At 42.9% G+C, this 25,437-nt stretch overlaps 1 protein-coding gene and 1 long non-coding RNA gene across 6 annotated transcripts in view; both read left to right on the top strand.

Moving 5' to 3' along the window:
- The window catches only part of usp32 (ubiquitin specific peptidase 32), a 60,782-nt gene extending 35,664 nt beyond the window's left edge, over positions 1–25,118 (top strand). For 2 of the 5 annotated variants that reach the window (XM_035623326.2, XM_035623324.2), the window contains exons 17-34: positions 1,830–1,984; positions 5,272–5,353; positions 5,500–5,574; positions 9,294–9,432; positions 9,523–9,628; positions 9,920–10,093; positions 12,949–13,123; positions 13,224–13,375; positions 15,482–15,593; positions 15,688–15,884; positions 16,053–16,237; positions 16,588–16,674; positions 19,126–19,246; positions 19,592–19,783; positions 19,961–20,186; positions 20,327–20,757; positions 20,848–20,940; positions 24,286–25,118. In XM_035623326.2, coding sequence (XP_035479219.2) covers positions 1,830–1,984; positions 5,272–5,353; positions 5,500–5,574; positions 9,294–9,432; positions 9,523–9,628; positions 9,920–10,093; positions 12,949–13,123; positions 13,224–13,375; positions 15,482–15,593; positions 15,688–15,884; positions 16,053–16,237; positions 16,588–16,674; positions 19,126–19,246; positions 19,592–19,783; positions 19,961–20,186; positions 20,327–20,757; positions 20,848–20,940; positions 24,286–24,459 — 2,876 coding nt within the window. In that variant the 3' untranslated portion in view covers positions 24,460–25,118. Of the gene's footprint in view, positions 1–1,826; positions 1,985–5,271; positions 5,354–5,499; positions 5,575–9,293; positions 9,433–9,522; positions 9,629–9,919; positions 10,094–12,948; positions 13,124–13,223; positions 13,376–15,481; positions 15,594–15,687; positions 15,885–16,052; positions 16,238–16,587; positions 16,675–19,125; positions 19,247–19,591; positions 19,784–19,960; positions 20,187–20,326; positions 20,758–20,847; positions 20,941–21,604; positions 24,254–24,285 lie in introns of those variants that run through there. The other 3 variants (XM_035623325.2, XM_035623323.2, XM_035623327.2) reach the window with 2 other exon arrangements.
- Positions 5,583–7,381, top strand: LOC118299514. Its single transcript, XR_004789883.1, has 2 exons — positions 5,583–6,594; positions 6,711–7,381. It is a non-coding gene; the product is annotated as an uncharacterized LOC118299514 (long non-coding RNA).
- Positions 25,119–25,437: the final 319 nt, after the last annotated feature.

Here is a 25,437-nt window from a genome sequence, read left to right as displayed (position 1 = left end):
ATGTTTCTCTGATGTTGAGACAAAAATGCCATTCAAGTATTAGTTGACAATCCATGTTGTAGTTTTTAATAGGTATGCTAAATCATAACAAAGCAACCTCTCATTTAGGGAATAATCATTTGAAATAGAACATTCTGTGACAAAATTCCCAGGATGTCTATAGTCATCCATTAAGAATTTGGACATTGAAGTCATTCAATTCGATTTTTTTTAACAGAAACAACTGAAACTCAGTCATGTTTCTCTGATGTTGAGACAAAAATGCATCAGGCGCTCTTATTTTTCCCTCAATTTCTTGTGTTTACAAAATAGCAACGTAAGAAAATAACTTATCGACAACTTCCTGTCGCTTCTATTGTGGCCGAGAGGTGCAACAGACTGAGGCTGCAGGTTAAAGGCCTGGTCAGTGCAGTCAAATAATCAACGACAACAAATAGAGAGACTTTCTTCAAAATCGCTTACTGCCCCTTTACCTAAGCAGGATGGGTGGATGCTGTTTAAATAAAAATAAAAAAGTCAAACAAAAAGAGGACTCTGTAAAAGCAGTCTTTACAACACTGATCTAACTATCACAAAACAAACGAAGTGAAATCAAAACCTAATTAACTACTTTAGTTTACTCAAAACAAAACCCCAGCAAAAACAGCACCCCAGTTCCTAGTGTGACAAAACATACCAAATTCCTAACATTGAGTGCGGAAGAGACATGGAGTATTACTGTACATAGTATTTAGGTGGGATTAAGCACCAAGCATATAATTCAAGGTGTAAGTGATGTGTACATTTTTCCTGGGCTTTCATTTCCTCAAATATTGTTTCATGTAGTCTGCCCACTGTAAATTCAACCAAATGAATTTACCATTTACTCACAATGGCTGTCCTGTACACACTCACTCACTCTCACACTAACTCGAAGCTGGATTTCACTGTTTTTATTGTTGTCATCCCTTTTGCTTGATGTCTAAATGGATATTATGTATTATATATATATAAGTATAATAAGTAAAAAGTGAAAATAACAAATTGGAAAAAAGAAAGGCGATGGCAAAGCATAAAGCAGAGATGTGCAGAGTTGCTGTAGTTTAATCAGGTTGGGGATGGCATCAACACCCAGCATCAGAGCGCTGGTCCAAATCAGCTTTCAGGGCCACAGGCCTGAGTCCTCGTTGAGCATTGGCTTCCATCATGACTCACACTCTGAGCAGCAGCTTGTCGTTGCTGGTCATAAACACCCTCTCCTGGCATGTGGTTAAATATCAAAAATAGATCAAATGCAATAGCACTCCAAGTCAAAGGTTCATTTTGGGGTATGAATGGCAAGTCTGTGTTGATGGAAAAGACTAATATGGTGATTTACATAAAAAAAATGATATTGAAATGATTAATCAGTAATCAACATTATAAAATTGAAGCTTTTGTAATGATTTAACAGGACCAATATTGATTGGTTTGCATTTATTTTAATCCAATTTAGTCCACTAAGTTGATTGACAAATCACATTTGCACTGACTGATAAAAAAAGCCCTTTTCTTGCTGCTTCCTTACAACTAATCCTCAGTCAGCTGAATGCTGTTGTTTTAGTGTTGATGCGGACATGGGTAAATTTTGACGGTGATTGTTTGCATCTTTTAGAGCTTTGTGCATAAGACCATGATTGTGGTTGCCATAGCAACAGCTGAGATCTAAACACACGTTTTAGTCCTAATGATTTGGATTGAGGATGGTGATGTCAAGCTAAGCAAAATACAAAATAAGACTTTATTAGTTTAAACAATTGAAATCTGTGTTCAGTAGTTGTTTGTCCTGTCCTCTTTGTACGCCTTAGCAGGTAATGTGCCATCCCCCAACGCTCCACTGAAGAGGGTGTTGGCCTACACTGGCTGCTTCAGCCGTATGGCCACCATCAAGGACATCCACTACTACCTGTCCCAGAGACTTCGTATCAAGGAGGAGGACATGAGACTCTGGCTCTACAACAGTGAGGTGGGCCTCACAACTGTCACAGCAGTCCTGTACTGGGGTTCGATGCGCACATGCTGGTTTTGATATTAGAAAATTGTCAGCCAATATATATTACAATACTTAAAACGCTAGTTGCATACACTTTAAAATGTTGCAAGACAAGGAGCATAGCCAATGTTTCCTTCTCAATTGTGGAATAATTAAGCTGATGGCGCTTGTACTTAACTGAGAAGTAGGAGACAAGGATGGCTGATGTCATCTGATCCATCTTGAAGCAGCAACGCTCCAGCACTTGCATCCACCTTAATCTTAAAGGGCTAGGAGAAGTCAGGGGCAGCCAACACAGGAACACTACAGAGAAGGGTCTTAGCACATTCAAAGGCATGTTGACAGTCACTGGTCCACACAAAAGATTGACTTGGGCTACACAAATGAGTGAGTGGGGCTACCACCGGCAGAAACACCAATAATACCCAGTCAAGCCTAGAAACCGGCAAAGCTAACGTCTGGTGGCAGGCACAGGGTAAGACAGAATGGCATCCACCTTTGCAGTTACCAGTCACAGTTGCCTGTGGCCAACCACCTTCCCCAGATAGGTCACGACAGCCTTCCCGAACGCACATTTTGCCAGGTTCAAGGTCTCTTTTATAAACGCGGCGTACACACAAAACCGGGCTGGAAACGTGCATACACCACTTCCCACACAAAGGTTGTGATCTATAAAACACAAACTTGACGGGAGAACGTGCACACCTGTAAGCAAACTATGACCCTTGCGTATGCACATTCTGGAGACAAAGGGAATAGGTGACACAGATGGTGAACTGAAGTCAGATTATAGAAAGTAAATGTGAGAAGAAAGATAGTATTATAAGTATTGATGCCTCACACAGCGCTCGCAATTTTTTTCTCTTGCTCCGGTGACCAACTCCTTTTACTTCCCCAACAGCGGCACATAACACAGAGAAACTTCCCCTTTGCCCTGAGACACTGGAGCATTTATTAACAGACGGAATGAAACCTGCCCTGCAAATTCACTACTGCAGCCAACTCTGTTTCTCGGCTGCTCACTGTCAGCTTCAGATAAAGTTCTGCCACTGTCTGCTGTCCCAGTGACACACTTGACAGCACGTTGCCACTCGAACTGCCTCTTTTTATTAGTGAGCTGTGGCCACCAAATAACGTTGTTTTCCAACCATCCACCTCCCCTACAAGCGTGTCTGTCTCAGTGTCTGAGAAGTTACGCCTTTTTGTTCTTTTCTCACCTGTCGCCATGATTCACCTTAATGAAAGAACAATTGCATGCCAGGCTCATTAATATACAGATCAGCATTCTTAAGGTGATTGCATTGACTATTTATGGTTTAAAAAAGGGTGTGTACGTGGCGGGTTAGGAGTCTGATTCACGTAAGCACACTTGTAGGTGATCTGTGATTAATAAAGGGAGAATTGCTTCAAGGTGTGCGTATGCACGGTTTTATAGGTCTGAATTTTTATGCCGTACGCCATTTTTGGCTTTTGGGGACACATACACTTTTAGGAAGGATCCTACGCACAGTTTTATAAATGAAACCCTTGGTGTAACGAAGGCTGAAATATCTCAAGCTTTAGCAGTAAGAGGAACCTGCCAGTATCCTTTCAACAAGTCTAACTTGATGTATGTAGCTGTACCTATACTATCCACAATCTCAAAGGAAACAAGTCTGGCACAGTGAATGCATTCACTTTGTCAAAGTCAGTGCAGAAACGAGGAGAACCATCTCACTTGAGCCCCTTTCACACTGGCCCAAAAAACCTGTTTAAACCCGCTAACACCCGGCGTTTTCTGCAGTGTGAAAACGTTTAATCGGCATTCAGCCCCGGGTCAAATGACTCTGCAATAGACCCAGGTAATAATCGATGGTACCTGAGGGCACATCCCCAAAGAGAGTGGGACAAGACTGAATTAGACCCCGCACATCCTCTTTCTGAGCGTCTCTTGGAAGACAGGAGATGTGAGTATCTAGGTTGTCAAGGATGGCAGAATTCCGCATCCTACCACAATTTTGAAGGTCTTCACACAGCTCCAGACCATCAGCATAATCTGCCAGCGTGGACACTAGAGAGATGGAGGCAACAGGGGTTGTCGGCTTAGGCTGCATCTCTTTTGGGTTCTGGTCAACCTGGGCACCTTCCCTGGAATGAAACAGCTTAAGCATATTTACATGGCACAGACAATCGTCTTTAACTTTCTTTTTCACCACATATGGGCCTGTAAATTTTGCTGTAAGGGCAGGACTAGGTGTGGGCATCAGCACCAACACTCCTATCACCAGGCTGAAAGGTAGGTTCAACTGCTTTCCTTTCATAGAGCCATTCCATATTCCCCTGGGAGGAAGAGAGGACCTCTTTGGTTATGGAACAAGCAGTGTATAGACGTTCCTGGCACTTACAAAATCAAGGACATTGATTTGAGGTGATGCACCAGCAGACAAGAATTGTTCTTTCAGTACTTTCAGTGGCCCACGTACACTATGGCCAAACACCAGTTCAGCTGGGCTGAAACCAAGAGATTCTTGCTTCACTTCACGGTCAGCAAACTGTAAAGAAAGGCAGGCCATCGTCCCAATTTTTCTCCATTTCAAGGCAATATTTTTGCATCATTGCTGTGAGGGTCTGATGCCACCGCTCTAGTTCACCTAGAGGTTTGCCAACTGTAGGTATGGGTTTAAGAGGAACAGTTGGTACCAGTTGGTTAGGCTTACCAGCAATTTGGAAAACATTACAGGTTTTACAGAAATTTGCTATATCAGCCTTCAAGCCTGGCCCAAAGAAGTGCCGGAGGATACGGTCATAGGTTTTTTTTATGACTCTTAAGTGACCAGACCATTGATGCTCATGTGCTACTGCTACAAAGTTGCAGTTGGCACATGAGCAACAACTTGATGCACCACACCCCAATCTTCATCCATTCCCTCCTGTCGTGAATTAGGTCGAGAAACCCATTTCCGCATCAACATCCCATCTTCTGCATAGAAGGAATGTGCCTTTCTTCCATATGCTACCTCTGTCACTCCTGCAAAACTCTTAGTGAGACTAGGGTCAACTTTCTGAGCTTCAATCAGGGACTCGGGTGTCACAGGCAATGATTGGAGAATCACAGTGGGAGAAGCTGGGTTCTGTTAAGGAGGTGCATATTCCGGAAGAGATTCCTGCAAGAACAGGTGCAAGCAAGGAATCAGCCAGTTAAAATAAATGAAAAGTTTAAAAAAATCGTTGGATGAGTAGCTCCCAGTGTTAACATGTTTTCTCCTGTCGTTGTTGTGCAGAACTACCTCACCCTGCTGGACGATGAAGAACACACACTAGAAAGTCTGAAGATCCAGGACGAACAGCAGCTAGTTATTGAAGGTATGGAACATGTCCCTTTATTTTCTACTCCATTTCTTGTCAGAATCAACCAAAGATTCTTTTAAATATTTTCATTCTGAATAACAACAAACGAAAGTGGGAGAAAAATGGTTTGATCAGAGAAATTTCTTTCTCCTCTTCCACAGTCAGGAACAAAGATATGAGCTGGCCTGAGGAGATGTCTTTCATCGCCAACAGTAGCAAGATGGACAGACACAAAGGTGAGCTGGAGGACACGGGATGAGCTAACTGCATTTGTACATGAGCAGAAAGTAGACATTATCCTTACAAAACCTGCTCTGATTGGTGGATATCTACACTGCCCTATTACAGATGTTAGATTTGAAGGGAAATGTTTCAGTTTTTCCACATGTTGTCATTGCAGCATTTAGTGTGAATGAATAAGTTTTAATCAAAATACATGCACAGTATTAGGTCCCTCCTTAAAGGGCCAGTAAGCGATTCTAAGCAATACATGTTTTGTAACAATCAGCAAAAATTTCCTCACGGTCCGCTAGCACTAGCTGTGTCCGCGCCGAAAAAAAATCCTGGTTTTCGGCGCAGCCCTGGCTCTGTAAATCGAAAACAAAACAAATGGTGCAGGCATATGGAAGCAAATATGTCTCACCAGACTTTGAAATTCAAGAGGCACTGAATTTCTGCTACTGAATTTTTTTTTGCATTGAAGTTATGTATCGGAATTCTTTGCATCTGAATTCAACACTTCAAAATTTAAAAAACTGATTTAAAAAAAATTCAGTGTAAAAAAATTCAGATGCAATATCCGAGACACCAAGGATAAGCTATCGATTCTGTGTGAACTCAAACCAACATCCAGCCATTCACTGTGGTGAAGTTGGAAAGATAATCACAGATTCCGACATTTCTGATCAATAGCTAACAAACGAAACGTTATTAAAACACAAGCACAGCCTCCTCCTAGTCAGAGAGTGAAGTACACAATAAGCTACAGCAAAAGTTTCATCCAAACAAACCGAATTCCAGGCTGAAGGAATAACATTGGTCTCTATGAGCAGCCTAGGCATAGGCTATATAGGCAAATGCTAAGGGCGCTGTCAACCATGGGGGGCGCCGCAAACATAAAGTTTATGTCATGGCTCCGACTTGACGCCACCTCTGTCTATAAGTTCTCTGTCTGTCAGTGGGCGTGGTCTTCCTGAGTTCCTCGCTGGGCTGCACACCGGTTCCTGATCAAGCTCGTTATCTCCTGCATTAAAGCTGTGAGTCATCGCCAGATTGTTTCGTCTTGACCGTGGTTAAACACTCGGACAGTTTCTTTTATGACTTGGTATAGATCTTGTTCAGAGATTTTGCCTTCTCTGATCGTTTTGCTCAGTTTCTGAGGCAGGCAGTGCCAGGTATGAGTCCTGGAACTCAGCCCAAGACTGGAACTCAGTGACGAAACCATTGCCGAACTCATGCTGCCTTGCTCCTGCTTCTCTACCTAACTGCTCAACGTTGCCACCCTCAATCCTCACCCTCTATTGCTTGAAAAACTATTAACTATTAACCTTCATGGAGTCTAGTCGTCTGCATTTTGGGTCCAAATTCTAGCAAAGCCCTGAACACTTTCAATTACAAAAAAGACAAACTGCCCCTCTGAACTGTCAGTCACGAGTTGACAACATGATGAACTCTGTATGCTGTCACGTCTTGATGCAAGTTACCAATGCATGCACGTTTTTATGCATCATCCAAGACTGCAGGTCCGCCTTTGAGTTGCAGCTGCAAAATGAGTTGAAAAAGGTTTGAAATTATTCTTAACAGTTCTCAACAGTTTCTTGAATTATTTATTATAAGTAATTAATACATTCATATTTTTATTATTGTATATTGCACATCTTAGATGTTGTACAATGTTTAATTTCTTGCATTGCAAGGGGTGATTTTGGCACCGAAATGATACATCTATTATACCTTTTTCTTGACAGTTCCCATATACATTTGTAATTTCTTAACACATTATGTAAATGACTGTAAACAGGAATAAAGTTGCTTTTTCATGAGGATGATTTGGGATCTAAATTTTGTAAATAGTAGCTTGTCTTTGGCGATGTTATAAGCAGTGTTAAATTTTGATATCATTTCTGACTTAAAGCAGTGAGGAGTAGAATAGACAAATGTTTTGTTTTTCAGACTGTACACAGTACATAGTTGAACATTGTTGAACACTGAACAGCTCTATTTTGAACAGATAACTAATATAAACTACATGATGTTGTGTGTTGAGTGATGGGACTAACATAAAGCCCATCGAATAAATGAAATAAAACAACTCTATATGTACAGACAAACTGTTGGACTCTACTGTTGTAAAGGGTTGTAGGTCTTCACTATGAACTAGGTCACAGTGAGGTGTCACTCATTTACCCTCTCCTCAGTCTTCCTCCCACTAGCTGGAGGTGTTGTCTCTGACTGGGACCAGCAGAAGTAGAGTTGACTTAAACTTTCACTAAATGTTTCCACAGATCCCTCATGTTACTGCCTTTACTTGCAAAACATTAGTTACACTTGTCGCAACGAGCATCGATTTTTTGACTGGTTCAACTGCTGCACCATCCCCACACGGAGCAGGTCTGCGTGTGAGGGGCAGCGGGAGCTGGCGCCGGTTCTGCCACCGCTCAGACGCTGCTAACTCTTGCAGCACCGATAACGTCGGAGCTTATCGATTCTACGGTCTTTCATAATATTGCCCGTGGGCCCGTTTAATACGGTATTTCGATGCCCATCCCCAACTACCAACATTCAGGAAATAAGAATACCAGTATCAGAGACGAAGGCCAGCCCTTTTCTGCCTCTGATTGGCTCAGACCGTGGTTTTCTTCTTCGCTATAGGCTGGTGGAAAAAAAACAGCGCTACACACAGACAGACCTGCTAAATGTCTGGCGCACTGGTGCGACCAAGGAAAATTCTTGACTCTGGAGCCCTGAGTGTGCAGGGACCTTGGCTACAAAAGAATCAATAAGTTCACTGGGGCTAAATTATTAGTTGAAAAGTCAGAATCTGTGATTATATTTCCAACTTTACCACAGTGAATGGCTGGATGTTGGTTTGAGTTCACACAGTTCATCAAAACTCACGTTGCATCTGAATTTTTTATGCAGAATTTTTTTTACACAGAATTTTTTTTTTAACATTGAAAATTACAGGTGAAAATCAGTTATTCAAATTTTGAAGTGTTGAATGCAAAAAAATCTGATACATAATTTCAATGCAAAAAAATTAATTGGCAGAAATTCAGTGCCTTATGAATTCAGTGCCTTATAAATTTCAGAGTCTGGTGAGAGAGATTCACTTCCATACCTTATAGACCTGCTCGTGGATGGTTCTACAACACTACATTTTTGGCCTAGCGGTTTCCGCGTCGGTCTCCCATACCCGAGGACACAGGTTCAGGGCCGGAGCAGGAAAATCAAAACAACAACAAAGAAAGAGACAAGCTCTCTCCAAAATCGCTTACTGCCCCTTTAAGTGGCTGAAAGTAGTTGAGTTGGGAGACAGGTTTCTGTCACCTGGTGGTCAGACTCGCCCCAAGGGTCTGAAGAATGTGTGTGTGTGTGTGCGTGTGTGTTCGTGCATGCGTATTTTCACCAAACACGCTGGAACATTCCTCGGAAAGGTATCTCCAAACAAATAACTTTTGAAACTGATCAGTAAAAGGTCATGACAAATGTGGCCAATCGAAATTTTATAGTGATCAGTAAATGATTTACAATCATATGTCATTTGAAAAGTGCCATCCTGAAGATGTAACAAAGAAGTAAGAAAATGACGTCATGCATAAATTAAAAATACATTTTTCCAGGTATCTCTGCATCCTATAGGACATGCTGCTGCAACAGTTATTACTGGTCGACAATTATCCTCATTCATCTGTTTCTGTATATCTCATCAGTTTGTCCTTGTTTTCTTACCAAGTTCCTACAGAGAAAGGAGCCACTGGTCTCAGTAACCTCGGCAACACCTGCTTCATGAACTCCAGTATCCAGTGTGTGAGCAACACCAAGCCTCTTACAGACTACTTCATCTTAGGGAGACACCTCTATGAGCTCAATAGGTGCCACTTCCAACCATCTCTTTTGTTTAAATCTTGCCACCATTATTCTGAAATCATGATCTCAACTGGCCTGTGTTGGTGCATTTACAGAACCAACCCCATCGGGATGCGAGGTCACATGGCCAAGTGTTATGGCGACCTGGTGATGGAGCTGTGGAGTGGCACACAGAAGAATGTTGCTCCGCTGAAACTCAGAGTAAGCAGTTTCATTATTCGTCCACATGTTTAAGACAGTTGTCTTTTTAGTTGTCTAACAATCTGCCATTGATGCTCCTTTAGTATCTGTGTTAAAGTTGAGTGTGCAGTTGTTTGCCCTACTAGTTTAGTTTATTAATTGGTCCGGTAAGGTTTTGTTCGTGATCCTTAAGTTTTTTGCAAGCTGAATCCAGACTTCTATGTTAATGTGATGTGTCTAAGCTACAGGAACATTTCCACAAAATAAAGTAAAATAGAAATATCTTTTATTTATGATTTACTTCCACTCCAGTGGACAATAGCAAAGTATGCCCCACGCTTCAATGGCTTCCAGCAGCAGGACTCCCAGGAGCTGCTAGCCTTCCTGCTTGATGGGCTCCATGAAGATCTAAACAGAGTCCATGAGAAACCCTATGTGGAGCTGAAGGACAGTGATGGCCGGCCTGACTTGGAGGTGGCCTCTGAGGTCAGTCACACCGCTGATCAAACACAACCGTCTACAAATTCAATGAATAATGTATATGTCACTGTGGAATAGTGGTTGGGTTCACACCGGAAGTGATGTGAATTCTCGCTTTGCTTTGCTCACGCGAGTTTGGTCGCAAGCAGAAATGTGTGCGTATTTGTGTCATTCGCGCAAAAGTTTGCCCGTTCAATTCCTTCCACTTTCTCAAACATCATCTAAACAAACACACGCAGACAAAGACACACACACATGCAGGTAAACATGAACTGTTGAAGGAAAAAAAAGGCAGATGGTAGTGCCGCTGGGGAATGTACACAAAGTGGTTGTGCTAACGGGGGCTAACTAGCTAGCTAGTCTCCAACTTCGTTGTTCACTTTATGCAGAGCCCTCGCCTTCTTCACCCGGTCATTGTGCAAATATCAACCCGGTCGGGCTGCGCACACACAGCGACAATAGTGATCCTCCATTCCTGATGCAATGACAGGACGTCTGACGACAGGTGACGGAGGGATGATCTCAACGCTCATTGGCTTATCGCGTCCCGAATATGTGGCCGGAGTTCAAATATTTCAACTCGAGCGATGGACGCCCTGATTCTCATCGCACCTATTCCTGCTCCCCGAGTCAATGCCTCGAAATTCGCATCGCCTCCGGTGTGAGCGCACCAGGCAGAGGATTTCAAAGTGTAAAAGAAAACAGCAGTGCTTATAAATCATGCAAACTCAACTACCTGCCTGAGAATCAGTGTGTTTGTAAGTTTTCTTCTGTATCAAAGTAAACTCTACCTATATTTGGGTCCACTTTTCTGCTGAACTGCTGATGAACATAGTTTCATTCACACACTTGGGGGGAAGTAGCCGGTCGCTGTATGAGCTGTTCAGTGCAGTGACAGTGTCCTGCATGGGATGGGAGTCGTTCTCCATCACTGATGATAGCTTAGCTATCATCCTCCTCTCACCCACCACCTGCACTGTGTCCAACGGGCATCCCAGGTCTGAGCCAGCCTTCCTGATCAGTTTATCAAGTCTCTTCCTGTCAGCAGTTGAGATGCTGCTGCTCAAGCAGACCATACAAAAATGGCTGAACCCACCACAGTGTCAAAAAAGGTCCTCAGGAGCGCCCCATGCTCTCCAAAGGACCTGATTCTCCTGAGCAGGTACAGTCTGCTCTGGCCTTTCTTGTATAGTGCAATGGTGTTGTCTGTCCACTCCAGTTCATTGTTCAGGTGAACACCCAGGTACTACGGGGGGGGAATGACTGCGCCTGCGGAAATCCACCACCAGTTCTTTGGTTTTCTCAGCGTTGATCTGGAGGCAGTTACACTGGCACCAGTCTATAAAGTCCTGGGTCAGTTCTCTGTAATCCCTGTCATTGTCATCTGTGATGAGGCCGACGATGGCAGAGTCGTCAGAGGACTTTTGCAGATGGCAGGTGGCTGTGCTGTACATGAAGTCTGCAGTGTACAGGATGAACAGGAAAGGAGCCAAGACTGTTCCCTGCGGCGAGCCTGTGCCCCAGACCACTGTGTCAGAAACACAGTCCATTTTCCTCACATACTGTGGGCGGTTGGTGAGCTAGTCAATAATCCAGGATGTGAGGTGGGGATTGACTCCTGTGTGCTTTAGCTTGTTTCTATGGAGCATAGGCTGGATGGTGTTGAAGGCACTGGAGAAATCAAAGAACATGATTCTCACAGTGCTTCCAGGCTTTTCCAGGTGAGAAAGAGCTCTGGAGGAGGAAAATGACTGTGTCATCTACCCCAATGCCAGGCTAGTAGGTGAACTGCAGCGGGTCCATCGATGGTCTCACCAGGGGGTGGAGATGGACGAAGACCAGCCGCTCCAGCGTCTTCAGCGTCTTCATCAGGCGCGATGTTAGTGCCACCAGCCTGTAGCTGAGGTCCTTGTGCGGTGCTTTTGGTACCGGCACCACGAAGGATGTCTTCCACAGCTGTGGAACTCTCCCCAACTTCAGACTCAGGTTGAAAACATGCTCAACAATCCCGCACAGCTGGTCTGCACTGGACTCGAGAAGCCGAGAGCTGATGCCGTCTGGACCTGCAGCCTTCCTTGCCTTGATTTTCCTGTGCTCTTTTCTCACCTGATTTGTGGAGAGGGACAGATTGGAGCACGGGGCTGAGTGTTTGAGGGTGTGAGGGGTGGTGAAGGTGGGGGTATGAGGTGAGATGAAAGTGAGGGTGGGACAGGAGAAGCAGAAGCAGTGGGGGTCTGTGACCTGAGTGCTTTGGAGATCTCCCTCAGGAGCTTGTTGAGACCAAAAACAGCTAAACAAGAGTGAATGTTTTTTTTTTCATTTAACAGGTGATCACAAACAGGACTCCGAATCAATGAATATGTTGCTGTGTGTTTGCTGGATCTTTAAAGAACAAGGTTTTAACAATCTGTCTCTTCTCCTCATGTTCACTTCACATACATTCTGCCTTGAGTTTCAGACTTTACTGTGAAAGGGGTTACTTTTGCTAAGTTACTAAGTGTATCGTTTCTTTAAATTTCATAACTTCATAACTGACAGAAACTTAAATTTACAAGCACTGTCAAAATGTCAGAGTTTTGATGAACTTAGTTGCAGGGTGAATGATGGAGTAGTGTAAAAAGAAGAGGAATAGCCACGTAGGACTTCATTGAGTCAGATGAGAATTGAGCCCTCCTCTCCTTAAGAAGTATATGGTGGTAATGAGCCGTCACGTCCTCTGGTGTCCAATCTAAAAGTCAAGGAATGAGGAGAATACAGATGAATCTACACCAGTCAGTCCATCAGCAGACCTTTATTATCAATTGGCAATGGAGCTTTATCGATGTTCTGTTTGTTTCTGTTTGTCTCTATTCACCCCATAGGCATGGGAGAACCACCTGCGCAGGAACCGTTCCATTGTGGTGGATCTGTTCCACGGTCAGCTCAAGTCCCAGGTGAAGTGTAAGACCTGTGGCCACATTAGCGCTCGCTTTGACCCTTTTAACTTCCTGTCTCTGCCCTTGCCCATGGACAGCTCCATGCATCTGGAAATCACTGGTGAGGAGGCTGGAGGATGGGGACACAGACATTCAAACTGAAATCTTCTTCTTGCAATAACAAAGCCTGAACCATGTGTCATGTTGTGGCGTGTTTGCAGTCATCAAACTGGATGGCTCCACACCAGTGCGCTATGGCCTGCGGTTGAATATGGATGAAAAGTACACGGGACTGAAGAAACTACTGAGTGAACTGTGTAGTCTGAAGCCAGAGCAGATCCTCCTGGCTGAGGTCCACACCTCCAATATCAAGGTACTAAGACTGGCTGCACTGCACCTCATCTCACAAAGATGTAGTTGGAAACACAGAGAGCAAAGACTTGATCTGTTGTGCTATATAACATAATTAGATATCAAATCTTTTACAGGCAGGATGGGGGTGTTGGTATGAATAAGGCCACCAAACAGTAGCGTCTTTGTCTGTCAGAGACATGATCACAGGAGCAATGACTGTGTAGCAAGAAGGGTTGCACCTTTTATATCACATGATCTAATTTTTTACTATTTTAAGTGTTAAGTGTGAATAGAACATAGCAAGGCTTATCGGCAAAAATGTAAAGGGTTCTAAAAACTCAAATCACGTGAGAAAATAAAAAACCTGGACACTTCATTGGAAAGTTTTCCTTCTCTTAAATTGATGTTAATTACATTATAAAAGGGGGCTGCATGGTGGTGTAGCGGTTGCCTCACAGAAAGAAGGTTTAAACTGACCAGGGAGTGTGGAGTTTGCATGTTCTCCCTCTGTATGCGTGGGTTCTCTCCGGGATCTCCGGCTTCCTCCCACAGTCCAACACATGCAGATTGGGGTTAGGTCTTTGGAAACTCATAAATTGACTGTAGATGTGAATTTGAATAGTGAATGTGTCCCTGCGATATGCTGGTGACCTGTCCAGGATGTACCCTGCCTCTCGCCCAATGTCAGCTGGGATTGGCTCCAGCCCCCCTGTGACCCTTAATGGATGAAGCGGTATAGATAATGGATGGATGGACCTTTAAAAAGGAAATTAGCTGAAGTTTATTATGTTCAAAATTAAAACTAGATTTATTTTTTTATTTCTGTTATCACTTTTACTTCACAAACTTTACCACAACAACTGTATGCAACAAGGATTCTGTGCACATTTTGCAGAATTCTGTTTTCAGTGACATTAGACACTCACACTTAAAGGCAACTGTAAATGATATGCGCCAGAATTGAAATTTGCATTTGGGCTTCATTCACTTCAGGTTTGCTGGTGAGAACAGGAGCCGGTTTGATTTGTCTCGTTATCCTTAATCTGATTGCTGTTGCTCACCAGAAAATATCCTTTCTAAATTAAGTTCAAGTTGCAGGAAATTAAACAACTTCTATAATCGTTTTTTCTTCAGCTCTCTATCAATGCAACTAATATTGTTTAATTGTATATACATTTTCAATACATATATTGTCAATTAAGTTTCCCTCTGTTCAAGCTGATTTATGTATCTATCAGTGTAGAAGGAGCATCAGCACTCAGAACAATAAACAGAACCTACTAGATCAGTGTTGTAAACTTAAAAAATAATCCAATAAAATACAGGGATCTTACCTGCTTCTCTAAAATAAACAGGAGAAAAAGAATAAAAGGCACACCTCAGGCAAAAAGGGAGTGTTGGTTCAATAAGTACAATGACAACTGTGCTTAGGAAAACTTTACTTAAACTTTGCACAACGTAGGCCTCCCTCTTCCTTACATAGAACACACACAATACACTCCCAGCACATGCGCTTTGGGAAACTCCGCACTTAACAGGGAGAACAACAAGACACAAATACAACTATCTCCTCCCACCAGGGGTGGTCAAATGTTCACATACCTGCTGTCCCACTGTGTAGGGAGTAGGGACAGCAGGTAGGTAGAGAAGGTCATTCACTAACCAGAATGCCAATCCCAGCTTCCCCAAATCTCATGCAGAAAAGTGCTTTGTCAAGACTTCTAACCCTAAATTCTTCCGGCAGTGTATGATGTGTAAATACTGTAGCAGTATGAATGTGTGAATGTGACTTGTTCTGTTAAGTAGGGGTAGACCAATATGGCTTTTCAGGGCCGATATCGATTATTGCCGATATTTAATATGTCTGCAGTAAAAAAAAGTGTTTAAAGGGCGTCAAAATTTAAAAATAACACAAACTCTTGTAGAGCTGAGCAGCATAAATCCAGACCAGAAGTCAGCTCAGCTTGTGTATGTGTCTGTGTCGTATCAAAAGTAATGATAATAAATGTCTGAGAAAGGGTGCAGGGTGCAAAGTGATGGTCTGAACTGTTTAGTGGATATGCCACTCTGGAGTGTCTGAAGGACAGCAACACTGCAGCCTGATGTACAAATGCTTTGTGTGTAGAACTTCCCTCAGGACAACCAGAAAGTGCGTCTGTCGGTTAATGGCTTCCTGTGTGCTTTTGAGATCCCGGTGCCTGGTTCACCAACATCACTGAGCTCACCCACACTGACAGGTGAGCTGGGCCACGCAAGTTTTGTGTTTAACCATAGATCTGTTGAGAGTTACAGTTGCCTTTTGTTCTGCCTTTCTCTCATCTACTTCATTAGACATCGACCCAATAGCCAATGGCTCAGCTGCTAATGGCCACCTGGGCAACAAGCCCCTCCTCATCCCCAACGGTGGGCCCAGCACTGTGGTGCCCTGCAGCCCAGAAACGCCCTTGGCCGGTGGAGTCACCAACGGATACATCACACCAGTTGAAAGCCCTTTCATTGGATACATCATCGCCATGCACAGGAAGATGGTGAGGAAAACTGCTGTCTGTGATTTTATGGAGAAAAATATTTTTACATACATGCATACACTGGTAAATTATGTTGGCTAGAATTTTTTTTTTTTCCATTTTGTAACAGCTGCTTTACTGCAGTTTCTCGGTCGGTGAGAATTTACATGTGATTGTTTCCACTTTTAGATGCGCACAGAGCTGTACTTCCTGTCATCTCAGAAAAACCGACCCAGTCTGTTCGGCATGCCCCTCATAGTCCCTTGCACCGTCCACACTAGTAAGAAAGACCTTTATGATGCCGTCTGGATCCAAGTGTCCCGGCTGGCCAGCCCACTGCCCCCACAGGAAGCTAGCAACCATGCCCAGGACTGGTAGGCTGATACCATCCTCCCTTTACTTCACGTTTGTTGTGTATTTTCTCGCTTTTTACACAGTTCAACCTCGTCCACCAGTCACACGAAAAGATATGAAACTCTATTTGTGTGAACATAGCATCATAGTGTAATTTACTGTGGCTTCTCCAACGGTCAAAATGACTCATGAGATAGATTATAAAACAAAGACCAGTTTTGTACCATGAGCGTGCAAGTGATCTGTGAAATGTGAAAAACACACTGCAGCAAGCTGATGACATCCACAGTAAAAGCATGAGATTAAGAACAAAACAAATTTTAGCAGAAAATAACTTGATTCTCTCTCCCCCACACCCCTTAACCTGCAGTGATGACAGCATGGGCTACCAGTACCCTTTCACTTTACGGGTAGTGGGTAAGGATGGCAACTCGTGTGCCTGGTGTCCCTGGTACAGGTAAGAGTTGCTTCACGTCTCACATTTCTTTCAAAGTAAGGACTTACAGATCTGCTACTGGGGAGATGTTGTCTAGATTTTAGGGTAAGATTGTTTAAAAAAGATATATACAAAATTTCACAAGCCAAAATATTAACACTTCACATTACGGTTCACTTATTCACAATTACCTAGTTTCTTATTAGCAGGCACATACTGTTCAATTCAATTCAATTCAATTCAATTTTATTTGTATAGCGCCATATCACAACATACATTGTCTCAAGGCACTTTACATAGTGAGGTCAATATTACAATATTACAGGGAAAACCCAACAAATCCCACAATGAGCAAAGCACTTGGCGACGGTGGAGAGAAAAAACTCCCTTTTAACAGGAAGAAATCTCTGAGAGAACCAGACTCAGTTGTGGGCGGTCATCTGTCTCGACCGGTCGGGGTGAGGAGAGAGAGGAGGAAGAGAGGAGAGGTGGGCAGAAAGAGGGTGGGAGGTGAGACAGTAGGAGAAGAGAGAAGAGAGAGAGAGGACAGTTGTACAACCGCCGCTGTAATCTCTACCAGACTGATCCTTATAATTAAAAAATACAATTATGTTGTTGTCATTATTAGTGATGATGTTAATATTAATATTAATAATAGCAATAATAATAATGACGGGTTTGGGTCCTGCAGCTCTGGGGTCAGAGATACACTAGGAGAGATAGAAAACACAAACAGGGTTAGTGACATGTACTGTAAACATATCGGGGGATGGGGGGGTAGTATAACAGTTGCTTTAATTTCTACCAGACTGATACTTATAATTAGTGAAAACTGATACTTATAAATACGATGATGTTATTAATAATAATGATAGTAATAATAATAATGACGGGTTTGGATCCTGAAGATCTGGGGTCAGATCTACTAGGGGAGAGAGAAAACAGAGTTAGTGACATGTAATGTAGATACATGGGGCAGAGAGAGAGAGAGAGATTGAAAAGGTGGGAGAAGGAGAGAGATATAAAGGGAGAGAAAGAGGGAGAAGGAGAGAACGGGAGAGGGAGAAAGATGCTCATGATATAAGTTCCCCCAGCAGTCTAGGCCTATAACAGCATAATAAAGAAATGGTTTATTAAACACCTGAGCAGTTCTAACTATAAGCTTTATCAAAAAGGAAGGTTTTAAGTTTAACTTTAAATGTAGACAGGGTATCTGCATCCCTGACACAAACTGGGAGCTGGTTCCAGAGGAGAGGAGCCTGGTGGCTCTGTAAGGAGCATATTGGCCCTTTATTAGTCATTATAAAGCACTTCTAATGTTGTGTTCTACATGACCCTCCTACAATCACCAGGTCAGTTATCCCTCAATAACCTCCTACTTACTGCTTATTGATAGTTAGTGAGGAATTTGTTGTGTATGAATTACAACCCTTATATGCTTTTCTCAGTAAGAATCTTTTTATATAGCAGCCCGTCTAGTCTTAACGACCACTCAAAGTGCTTTACATTACAGGTCATATTCACTCACGCATTCATACAGTGCCTCTATTTATAGTGCTTTTGGTAGTGGAACCACATCAACAGCTGTTCTCCCTAAATAAAACTTCATAATTATGGTCTGTTCACATAAAGCAAAACATGAAACTGTAACAGTCCTCTTGTAGTTAATCAAGCTGAACCAAATTGCACACACATAGATTTCGGTCCCCTTAATATGCCTGATTATTTCAAGATCCATGGATTATTCCCTTAGCCTGGGACCCAGGCAAATTCTGAAAGCTCCTTTAATTTGCTCTGCCAGACTCGGTTTTGGATCCCCTCCATTGGAAAGTGATTTCCCTGTGGCAGAAATCTTGCCAGTACAATCACAGCCGATGACCTGATAATGGGCGGGGTTTATACAATGACGCTATCTTTGTAAACAACCAAGATAGCTGCCGCTGATGAACGAGCATTTGTATAAAAGCACAAATTGGCAACACATGTTTACAGACGTTGTAGAATAATCATCACAGGCATCTCCTCTCTGCTCAGGTCTGTTGACATGTTCACGTCGCTCATTAGACATTATTCGTTACTGTCATTGGTTGTATGTCTATTCAATTGTGTCCGGAGGAATTTTGGTCTGCGTCTGTTGGTACGATCTTGGAAATTGCAAATGAAAAGACGTTCCAGAATAATACACATTTGAGTATTAGTCTGGCTACGTCAGGCTATTTTTCCCAGGGAAATTGGTGAAAATGTTTAAAAACAACCTATCGTGCACGCCATAAATAAAGTGATTTTTGTGTGTGTGTGTGTGTGTGTGTGTGTGTGTGTGTGTGTGTGTGTGTGTGTGTGTGTGTGTGTGTGTGTGTGTGTGTGTGTGTGTGTGTGTGTGTGTGTGTGTGTGTGTGTGTGTGTGTGTGTGTGTGTGTGTGTGTGTGTGTGTGTGTGTGTGTGTGCGCGTTTTTGTGTGTGTGCTCTTTTCAGGTTCTGTCGAGGCTGTACAATAGACTGCACAGAGGACAGAGCCTCTGTCGGAAATGCTTATATAGCTGTGGACTGGGACCCCACTGCCCTGCACCTCCGCTACCAGACCTCCCAGGAGAGGGTGAGACTCACTCACACATGTTTTCATGGGGACATCATATAGACATTTATTCATATTTCCTGCAGACACAGCCCTGACCCTAATGATAACAACAACTTGCCTAATGCTTAACCTTACCCTAAGCTTAGCTTTGACCTCTGACCCAACAATCATTTCTATGAAATAATGAATAATGACAGCGCAAGCGTGGTCCGGCCTCAGTTATCCTGAATGTTATTTGTCTGGAAAACCTTGTGAGAATTGTGGTGCTTTCACTGCATGAAGACAGTTAGCATACAGCTAGTAATAAGCAGAATGGTTCGCTGTGAATGCATCTGTCTCATCACATCATGGTCTCCCCCACAGATAGTGGAGGAGCACTGCAGCGTGGAGCAGTCCCGTCGTGCCCAGGCTGAGCCCATCAGCTTGGACAGTTGTCTGAAGGCCTTCACCAGTGAGGAGGAGCTGGGAGAGGACGAGCTCTATTACTGCTCCAAGTGCAAGACTCATCGGCTAGCCACTAAGAAACTAGACCTCTGGAGGCTGCCACCCATTTTGGTCAGTGGTTCACCTCTTTCCTGTGTCAGATCTGAGCTCTTTTCTACAGTAACTGGGATAGTTGTTTTTTGAGGGGGGGGTTGCATAGAGCTTTTTATGTTGTTTCAGTAGTAGTTACCTTTTGCTTTGGAAATAGTTTGTTATAGGATAGAGTGTGACGTGTGGTCTCCTCACCAGATTGTCCACCTGAAGCGCTTCCAGTTTGTTAATGGTCGGTGGATCAAATCCCAGAAGATTGTAAAGTTCCCGCGGGGAAATTTTGACCCCAGCGCCTTCTTGGCTCCCAGAGACCTGCAGCAGCACTGCCTCCACTCGCACAGTGAGAGTGAAGATCTACTGAGGGTTGGAGAAGACAACCTGTCCTCCATCTCTGCTCCTGCTGGCTTCTGCAACTTCCCAAAAGGTACCACATGTTATTCATTACATGGAATGTTTTTTAATGCTGCCTTGAAGGCTGGACATAATGTGAGAAAAAAAAAACTGTAGTGTAAAGGTGGAGAGCAGTTTATCAACTAGGTGCTTCACCCTGTGGTCTCCCAACAGCCTCCCCTGCCTCCAGCAGGAAGTCTGCACCTTCTCTCAGCCGGACCAGCAGCCCAAAGACCAGCGGTGGAGGCCGCAGGCCTGGTCGACTACGCCTGCCTCAGCTGGGTAGTAGACACCGCCTCTCCAACAGCAAGGAGAACCTAGATGAAGCTGCAAATCATGAGGCTGAGCCTCGGGACATTGCACCACAGACGGACATGGAGGGGAGCACAGCAGCAGCGGCTGCAGGCCTTCCTGGATCAGCAGAGGCGAACGCATCAGAGTCGTTGTGCAGTACTGAGGCCTCGAGCAGCCACTGCGATGTGGGCTTGCTGAACGGTGACAGCAACGGGCTGAGCTCAGACTGCAGCATGGACCCTTACAACTCACTGCTACAGCACAGAGACAACATGTGTCTGGACGCCATCTACAACCTCTATGCAATATCAGTAAGTCCCTGTCATACAGATAATATGCTCTCGCTCCATAAGCTTTCTGTGTGACACAAATCTACATATTGTTATGGTTTATCTCCTCAGTGTCATTCAGGAATCATGGGAGGGGGCCACTATGTGACATATGCCAAAAACCCCAATGAAAAGTGGTACTGTTACAACGACAGCAGCTGCAAGGTAAGAGGCTGTTCATATGTTTGTATTTATTTACGCTTAATTAGCATATTTACTTTATTTTCATAGATAACTGGCTGAACACACAATGTCTCACCATCACACGGTGCTTATACACATTGAATTAGACTTTTAGCATTTTTTTTTTCATTAATTTGTTCACACGTTTTGATTCATTTGTAAATGTTAAACAAAATACATTCATATAGAAGATTTTGTAGTCTTATCAACCACTCCAAATGCTTTACACAAGGCACATTCACCCATTCGCACACATTTATACAGCAAGTTTTTTTCTATTACACGTGCTATCATTCATGCACAGCTGTCTGGGGCAATTTGGGGGTTCAGTGTCTTGCCCAAGCACACTTCGGCATGTGAACTGGAGGAGCTGGGGATTGAATCACTGACCTTCTGGTCAATGGATGAGCCTGAGCCACAGCCACCCTGTGCACGAGATAAATATGTATATATACAGACCACCACAAATTATAATATTTTATCTGATGCTTAGCACGTGACTAGGTATTTTATTTAACTGTCTATGAATAAGAACCTGGGCCCAGTTGTTCAAAAATTTAATCTGCATTAAAATTATACGCATTTGGCAATCCTGTTTTTCTATCCAGGAACACGTAATCTTGATAACTTTCCTCACGTTTTTCAGAGCAACATTGGATTGGATCACCCTGATCAATAAACAAACTTTTCAAGATTGCCAAATTTCAAGATTGCTTTTATTAGGTGGATCTGAAGTCTGGCTTGGTTTGCTGTAGTTGTGTGAGGGTGATTTGTTCCTCAGCCAGACAAATCTGTGTTTCTACTTTTTCTGTTTCCCATTGAGGAAGTTCCGAATTAGGGACTGACTGAACATGCAATAAGGGATGCAATTATGTGATTGTAATTAATATAAAGTGAAAAATTACATTTAAAGGGCCCATATTGTCAAAAAGATTTCCTGTCTTTCTTTCATAATAAATAAGGTCTAAGGGCTCTGTAGGGACTGTAAAAGTGTCAAAACACTCAGTAAACAGACAAATACACACAGCATGCATTCAGCAGCTGTTTTTTTTAACTGACTTCGGCAGAAATGTGATGTCATTGCAACGCAGTCTCTGCCTTCAGCCTTGCAACCAGTGCTCACTCGTCATAGCGTTGCTGAGCAATCAACAACTCAAGAAAAATCAGGAAGCTACATTTTGAAAAGAGGCTTCCTAAGGATATTATACAAGAGACCAGAACTAACTCAGAATTATTTTACCTTTGCAAAATTCATCGGTAACCGGTGTCGGCCACTGCCTGCGATGTGGAGCTTCTGCTGGGGCAGAGACGCTTGTTTATTTGACCAATGTCCGAGTTTCAATTCAAGGCATTACAAATAAATTAATTTGAGGTAATCAGATTCAATGATTCAGTACTACCTATGCAATATTTCAAAGAATAGCATAACAAATTTATCTAAGTAAACAATGGTGTAATATTGTCAAGCTTTATTTTGCACATGAATAAAATACAAAGTAGGTGTATTGAATATTCCTTCCTCAGCTGTTCCCCCAGCAAAGTCATCATCTATGTAGAAAAGCAACATGAGTATGTGAAACTATGATCCAGGAAAAAATATTCATCCTTACAAATTTTTTACAGGTCAAAATACTATGAGGGGGAATAAATCCATTCAGTACATGATCTGTAGTCATGATTATCAGTGTAATTACGTGCTGTTCGCCTTTACTGCTTGGTTTCAACGCAGGGGCGATGTGCATTTTACTTTTCGCCATGGCCAAAGTGGACTCTTGCTTCGGGAAAACATACACGGGAACGTCACCTTTGTCTTGAAACGCTGCTGCGTTATTGACAGAAACAGGAAATTACACATATAAAAATAAATAATTTTACAGTCTGCTCTACAGTGATAAATAAATACGAAAGTGATGAGTGCATTTGCAAATTCAGCAGGCCTACGTGAATGTGACTGTAGCCACAGCTGGGAATATCAACACATACTTAGCAATTAGCATAGCACGTGATGCTACGTTTGGTGATAAATAGTGGTGCTAACCAAACAGTACAACACTGATGGGGGAGCATTTAGCCGCGAGAGCACAGGCAACGGCACACACATGTCTGGAAAACTCTCAAAACCGATTAGACCGATAAATAGATCTGTGGACCGCTGCTCCGATGTTTACACAGGTTTTTATCTCTGCTAGATCTGCTTCCTTCTTTTTAGCTCTTTTTCGTTTTTGCTTGTGGTCTTTGTCGTATATGCAGTTTTTGGCAAAGGAGGTGGGCAGTTTTTTCGATGCTTGCCGTTTCTCTGCCATGGTGTTTTCAAACTTATTCCGCTTCTGCTGCTAGCTCCTCATTGCTAAGGCGTGAGCAAGTGAGTGTGTGCACAGGTTCTACAGCGCTGCGCAGCGCGTACCTCGATGATTGACAGAGAGGAGAGACGCCCCCTGACTGTGATTGGAGATTTTTCTTTGGGCTCGGTGGATTCATGCAAATGGCATTAAAGGCAGTAGGGGTCGCCAGATGATCTGTCTCGCATACATATAGTGACCGTTTCAGCAAATATGAAAAAAAGTTATTTTTTTAAATCCTGCCGTTGTCACAGGAAGTAAACAAAATGCAGCTGTGTTAATTACGTTATATTTTTTTAATGCGTTAAATATTTCAAAATTAACGCAAAGATTAACGCGTTAATATAGACAGCACTATTATTATTGATATCGTTTAAAATTGACAAATTGATGGCTATTATCATAAGCTATTAGGAACTATGCGACGGTGCATTGGTCTGGACCACAAGGACCACGCCACAGACAACTCTCTGTCCAGCAGCTTCAGCGCCTATAGACCAGTGGTCTGTTTCTAGTGACCGTGCTAAATTGTCTACAGCCCCTGCAGCCTTTTTACCCCACACAGTCCTACTATTCAGACTGCTAGAGTTACCTTTGTTGGATATAACTGGTAGGTATTTTGACAAAATGGAAATTAAAAAAGACACACTTTGGAAAGTGAGAAGACTGCCAGAATTAAGTCACTTACCCTCCATATAAGCTCTCTCTGAGGAAGATGGTCAGTTGTGGTGCCTCTCTGTATATATACTTATGTCCACAAGTTGATCAAAATGTGGGAACGAACTGTCTCTCGTGTACACTCAATGTAGTATAAATTGGCCTTGATATATCGTTTTTTTTCCCTCTTTCAATATAAAAAAAACATGTGACATTTGCAGAAAGCAATGCATGCCATTACAGATCTTAAATTTGCTATAAATGTTGTACAGAATTGTCTCAGCTATTTGGCCTTTTTTATTATTATTATTTAATTTTTTTTAATCCTCAGGAAGTGCACACTGAGGAGGTCGACACCGACTCAGCCTACATTCTCTTCTATGAGCAGCAAGGTGTGAACTACTCCCAGTTCCTGCCAAAGGTTGACGGCAAGAAGATGGCCGACACCAGTAGCATGGACGAAGACTTTGAGTCGGACTACAAGAAATACTGTGTCCTCCAGTGATCGCACATTTTCTTCCATCAGCCAGTACTGCACCTTCTCCCTGCTCCCCCGTGCTGTTCTGAGCAGGAAGCAATAGACTTTCAGATCAGTCTGAGGAATTCTCTCAAACTGCTGATGCCTAGTGGCCGACTGTGCTCTGTCTTTAGGGATGTGTCGCAGCACTTTCTACACTTGATCGTAAACATGGATTAGTGCAAATGTTTGCCAAGACAACAACGAAACCCTGATGAAAGCACTAAACTGGTGCACTTTGCCCCCCCCCCCCCCCCCCTTCTCATCTGAACAAGCCTTGCCATAACATACATGTAACATATACTTGCATACTAACACATCTCTGAATGTATGGCCAAGTCATGAAGTGATGTTGCTTTGTTATTGTGCATTTATCACTTGTGATGTCAGAATGGAAGAAAAAAAAAAGATACCTGGAGTTACCGTGTGATCTGAGCCCTGATGACTTACCTGCAGAAGGAAACTAATGAGACAACATAATGAATTATATTTGTAAAAGCATGGGCAATGATGGGATACAGTACTGGACACACTCTTAATGGTAAGTGTAAACAGGGCCCATGAGGGGAAAAGATGTGTGTTGATGGCACTGGTCAACTTAGTGTTGAGATTTGGTATCTGGTTATATTAGTGTTAGTTTCACTAATGAAATGATAAGTCATACACTACCTCATCGCTCCTTGCAGCCGGTCAGCCAACTGTACCGAAAGGTTTGTGACAGTATTAATAATATATAAATGCTTCCTTTCTGTAGGAGACATGGTACACACATTTCAGGACTTGGCTTCCAAGAAATCTGCCCCCCTTCTTAGGCTTAATAATAATTAGACATTTTGCCAAAACTGTTTCATCCCGTAGCTGCCAAATACCATCAAAAAGCTTGAGTATGAATCAGGCCTCAGGTGCCACGTCAGGTCAGGAAGGGATATTTACTTAGCCACACCTAGACGGGGTCAGGCTCATCTT

This window comes from Scophthalmus maximus, chromosome 11, assembly GCF_022379125.1.
Source record: "Scophthalmus maximus strain ysfricsl-2021 chromosome 11, ASM2237912v1, whole genome shotgun sequence".
Lineage (NCBI taxonomy): Eukaryota > Metazoa > Chordata > Actinopteri > Pleuronectiformes > Scophthalmidae > Scophthalmus > Scophthalmus maximus.
This window is presented reverse-complemented; position numbering and strand designations above follow the sequence as displayed.